This window comes from Gymnoscopelus microlampas (genome assembly GCF_963454915.1).
Source record: "Gymnoscopelus microlampas genome assembly, chromosome: 18".
Lineage (NCBI taxonomy): Eukaryota > Metazoa > Chordata > Actinopteri > Myctophiformes > Myctophidae > Gymnoscopelus > Gymnoscopelus microlampas.
Genome location: NC_139955.1, coordinates 8707286 through 8712615, shown reverse-complemented (window position 1 = coordinate 8712615; position 5330 = coordinate 8707286). Strand labels below are relative to the sequence as shown.

The following is a 5330-nucleotide window of genomic DNA, read 5'->3' as shown; positions in this document are numbered from 1 at the left end:
ATCTGGGTATATGTTACCGTCCCTTCCTCCTGGACCACCATCTGGGACGTAACACAGATATAAATTATTACATTATAAAACATACATGAACCACTTTATACCTAGGCTATTTGAAAATAGCCGATCTACAAGCTCACAACGCGTTGCGGTGCGCCACGTTGTGAGCTTGTAGATCTGCTATTTTCAAACATTCGAGTACTTTTACTTTTGGTACTTTAAGTATATTTTGATGCCAATACTTTTGTACTTTTACTCAAGTAAAATTTTGAATTCCTGACTTTTACTTGTAACAGAGTAGGCTACTTCTACATTGCAGTATTGATACCTTTACTTAATTAAAACATTTGAGTACTTTTTCCACCACTGTACTGTAGTTATACTGTAGCTCTGTTTGCATCCTGTAAATAACTTCTCCATCCACGGCACCACCTGAATGACAATGTTACTTTAAAGCGCCTTACATTCTTACAGTCCTTCCCCCAAAGATACAGTATGTCACGGGGAAAACTTCATATCAGAATATCAGTTTCCTTTAAATTAGGACAGATTGAAAAGGACTTTATACTCGTCGTTTAACCACCTGAACCCCAGCACCCCTTTTGTGGGGGCAGTGGTGTTTTTTGGTCCCTAACATTCATCGAGCTCTGGACTTGGTAAATGATTTTTTTCACCATTGGGTCACTACCGAAACGAAAGTTAAATCCGAAAAAATCACTAGGTGTGGAGGCCAAAATCGTCCCCCCGAAAACCTGTTAGGAGTACGTTTCAGACAATTTAGAGTTGATTGGTAGTACCATTTGTAGTGACTTTTTTTGGTCCCTAACATTCATCGAGCTCTGGACTTAGTCAATTTATTTTTTCACCATTGGGTCACTACCGAAACGAAAGTTAAATCTGAAAAAATCACTAAGTGTGGAGGCCAAAATCGTCCCCCCAAAAACCTGTTAGGAGTACGTTTCAGGCAATTTAGAGTTGATTTGGTAGTACCATTTGTAGTGACTTTTTTTGGTCTGTGGTCTGGTCATATGAATGACTTCTTAGTCTATTTTTAGAGGTAAGAAAAATAAAAGCACCTAATAACAACATATTAATTTTTATTAAGCAAAAAGGTGGGCAGAAGTATAATGTGTCATGACGTTAGCACGGAATAGCTGGTGTACAATTTATGGTACAGTTCTGTGGTAATGAGAGGTAATTTGTTCCTAATAACAACAAAATATTTTTTATTAAGCAAAAAGGTAGGCAGAAGTATAATGGGTCATGAAGTTAGCCCAGAATGGCTGATGTACAATTTACAGTACAGTTCTGTTGAAATTAGATGTAAAGTAACTTGAAATAAGTGGAAATAACATTAAATAAAGGCCTAATAAAGAACACATTGTTCTAACGAAACCCTTATAGTACACTAGCCTAACATCACATTGTGTAGTTAGTAGTTGCGGGGTTGTAATGTGACGGTCAAGTAAGTGGAAATAACATCTTAATAGGCTTTGTTAGGTCTTATTATGCTTATTATGCTCTAGGAATTATATTCCATAATTAGCGTATAACTGTGTTTGTTTGTTTCTGTCTAATAGCAGAGAACACCATTTCTATCTCTTTTGTTACGTTTCATTCAATTTCTAATTAAAACAATTAAGGGATAATAGTGGAAATTAAGGGTATAATAACGTTTATTTCTTTCTAATAAAAAAACATTATTGCTAATAAGAAACACATTATTTGTAATAACGGCTTATTATGTCAAATTAGTGTACCGTAAATTGTGCTGTGACCCAAAAAATAATGGAGTACTTCTTTCATCACTAACGTGTTACAAAGTAACGCGTAACTGTAATGAAATTACTTCTATCTGTTAATAGTAACATAACGTGATAAATATTTATGGAGCCAGGTTACGCTTCATTTGCTGAAGTCCAGACTGATCTCGTGTGGGACTTTAGTGAACCCACGTGATCATGATGGCCAATGCCACACTAGCTTTAGCCTGCCTGCGCCAAGTTTAGCGTGGGAGGAACGTTCGTGACCGTAACATGGAGGCGTGTGCCCGATCATGTCGCCCCAGAAAGACGGTTTCAAAGATATGTCGTTGTTGAAGACATGATTCCTACATCTACTAATTTCCATCATAGTGAGCTACAAAGGATACAAGTTGAGAGTTGTCCCTTTTTTGCACACCAAAAAAAAAAGTTAATATATTGAAAAAGAAAAAAGGAACGCAAAAGTGTATCGAGCAACGTAACTAGTTACTTTTATGATGCAGTAGCTAGTAAAGTAAATCCAGGGTGGAAGAGAAAAGTTACATAGTGCTGGTTAAAAAACGTAATTTAGTTACTGTTCACAAAAAGTCACGGTATAAGTATGGTAAAAAACAAACAAATCAAGGCTTCATGGTGCGTGTAATTGATAGAAAATAAGTATAAGTACGGTATTTTTTCAATACTGTAATGTAAAATGTAAAAATGTAATGTTAGTCCTGTTTTCAAAATAAAATTAAAGTACCACAAGTAAAAGTACTCATTATGAACAATGTCCCACTTTGCATGCTTTCAAATGTATACAAATAGCTAAAGGTTAAATAGGGTTGTTGTAATAATAATCTTAATCTACAGAGTAACTAGTAACTGAAGATTTCAATTCATTGTAGTGGAGTAAAAGTACAATATTTGCTTCTGAGATATAGTGGAGAAGTAAAAGTATTGCAAATTTGAAATACTCAAGTAAAGTAAGTATTTGAGTACATTTACTTAGTTACTGGTTTCAACAATGTTTAGAGTACTTCTTCCGCCACTGGAGAGAACCGACGTCAATGCCAGAGTAATGCAGTGTCCAAATATGGACATGTCCCTCACGACGACATCACGGCCAACAACTGCATAAAAGGAACGGCAAAACATGTGATGTGCCAGCGTTACTTCAAACAGCGTCCGAGAGGAAACACTCTAAGCATCGTAGCCAACAACATGGCTGACTGGGAGGCAGAAAACTATGTAGCCGACCTCCTGGTCGAAACGGTGGTGGTCCACGATAAATGGGAAGGCGAAGACCAGGACGATGAAGACATCAAAGACAATTGGGACGACGGAGAGGATGAGGAGGAAGATGAGACGGCCGAGAAAGCACAGACGATCGGAACGGCCACGAAGGCGTCCGAAAAGAAGAGGCAGAGCGATAAAACGAAAGAGAGCAAGTTGAAGAAGAGACAAGAGGAGGAAACACCGCAGGCGAGACCAGGCGACCTCACGGCCGAGGAGCAACTCGCGGAAAGCTTTAGGGCGCAGAAGCTACAGGTGGAGGCTGACTTGGACATAGCGAAGGACCTTTTCGGTGTCTGCGTCGGCGCCTCGGAGCACGCGACGGGACTCGACGCCATGTGCCCGTCCTCCAAGGACGACTTTGCGGAGTTCGAGAGGCTGCTGAAGGAGAAGATGACGCGGTCGGAGAGGTCGGCACACTACCCGAGCTTCTTGGACTCGCTGTTCCGCGAGCTGTGCCTCTCTCTGGACGTCGAGGAGCTGCGGAGGATCAACAACTCGCTGTCGGCGCTGCTGAGCGAGAAGCAGAAGCTGGAGAAGCAGAACAAGGGAAAGACGGCGAAGAAGAAGAAAGGGGCGATCGCGGGCGGAGGTCTGAAGGCGAAGATGGGACGGGACGACATGGACGGGTTTGACGGTGCCCTGGGCGACAGCTACGCCCAGGACTACGAGAACTTCATGTGACATCGGTTTCTGCTCCCCTGGTGCTCAAAGTGTGGCCCGGGGACCCCCAGGGCAGTGTCGCCAAGTCCGCTTATTATAAGCAACTCTGGGTTTCTAGATTTTTTTAAAATAGCAGATCTACAAGCTCACAACGCGTCGCATAGCGGCACGTTGTGAACTTGTATATCGCTATTTTCAATATATACAGTATAGTGCCCCAGTTGCTTCTTTTAGGCTTGTTTTCCTAGACATGGCTGCTTATTTCTCTCACAAAATCTGGCAACACTGCCCCCAGGGGTCCTTGAGGGGGTTCCAGGGGGTCCCAGTCGTGCAAAAAACACGTATCTTCATATTTCAGCTTTTTATGTTTTTTCCGTAAATGAATGCCCTCGTACAAGATTGTCGCACAAAAGTAGCGAAAAACATAACCGATCTACGTGCGCCACGCTGTAAGCTTGTAGATCGGCTACTTTCAAGACTTTTGGAAGGTTCTTTGAAGTGAAAGTCAAAGTTGCTAAAGGTAGGGTAAGTGATAGGTTCCTTTGTTAAAATAAATGTATTCATCATTGCTATAGACTAGAGTGCTTGTTCAGTACCAGGGGTCTGTCTCCATGTCTCTCCAGGTCTTTGATGAACAGAAAATGCATTTTCGGGTCGTTATAACACTTGTATCCAAAAGAGAGAACTCATACAGGCTGGGGTGATGAAACTTTGATGACGGAGAGGGTCACTATGTTTCCACGCTCACTCCAGAGGGCCACATTGCATATAGCGTTTGAGGGCGGACACCTCTTATCTCCGTATTCTAACTTTTTTTGTAAATGAATGCTGTACTTTGCCGTTCTGTCACACTAAAGCAACACAAATAGCCGATCTGCAAGCTCAAAACGCGTCGCAGCGTGACCCGTTTTGAGCTTGTAGATCTGCTATTTTTGCCATTTTTGTTGTCTGTCACACAAAAGTAGCAAATATAGCCGATCTACAAGCTCAAAACGCATCGCAGCGCGATGCGTGTTGAGCTTGCAGATCGGCTATTTTTTGCTATTTTTGATTTGGAATCCTGTTTTTTTTTTCCGGCTATTTTTTAATTGGAGTCCTGAAAAGTAACATTTAGTTATACTTATGTTAACTTTATGAACTTAAATACAAATACATTGGACATAAAAAAGACAATAGAATGTTAATACTAGTAATTAAGCTATTAATATATAGACTGAGGTAATTAAAGCGGGTCATGTTTGCAATGTTTGGAACTGTAGCTGAAATCAATGCAGTATTCCGATAATAACTTGCTTTACATGAAGGTGGGGGCCGCATGTCTCCCCCGGGCCGCCCGTTGCCCATGTATGGGATACGGTACAAACACAATTGGAAGTGGAACACTATACAATTGAAGCTCTGTATATCATTGCAGGCAGGGAAGTTGGAGAGAATCGGTAATTCATATTTGGGCAAGACCGATATCAGTCATCCATGACTGTTTCCTTGACCTTTTCTGGATCATGGGAATCTGTTAAGTGTTTGCGGTCCATGTGGCATGTGGCAGCGGTGGCCTAGTGGTTAGAGGGGCGGCCTTGATACCGGAAGGTCCCTAGTTCGATTCCCCAATTCATCACATCAATCATGAATCAC

The 5330-nt window shown here is 41.3% G+C and overlaps 1 protein-coding gene across 1 annotated transcript; it reads left to right on the top strand.

Moving 5' to 3' along the window:
• Positions 1 to 2963: 2963 nt before the first annotated feature.
• LOC311033482 (eukaryotic translation initiation factor 3 subunit J-A-like) lies at positions 2964 to 3719 on the top strand (the record flags this gene model as incomplete). The annotated part of the gene is made up of 1 exon (XM_084040993.1): positions 2964 to 3719. The coding sequence occupies one exon, from the start codon at positions 2964 to 2966 to the stop codon at positions 3717 to 3719; it is 756 nt and encodes a 251-aa protein (XP_083897119.1).
• Positions 3720 to 5330: the final 1611 nt, after the last annotated feature.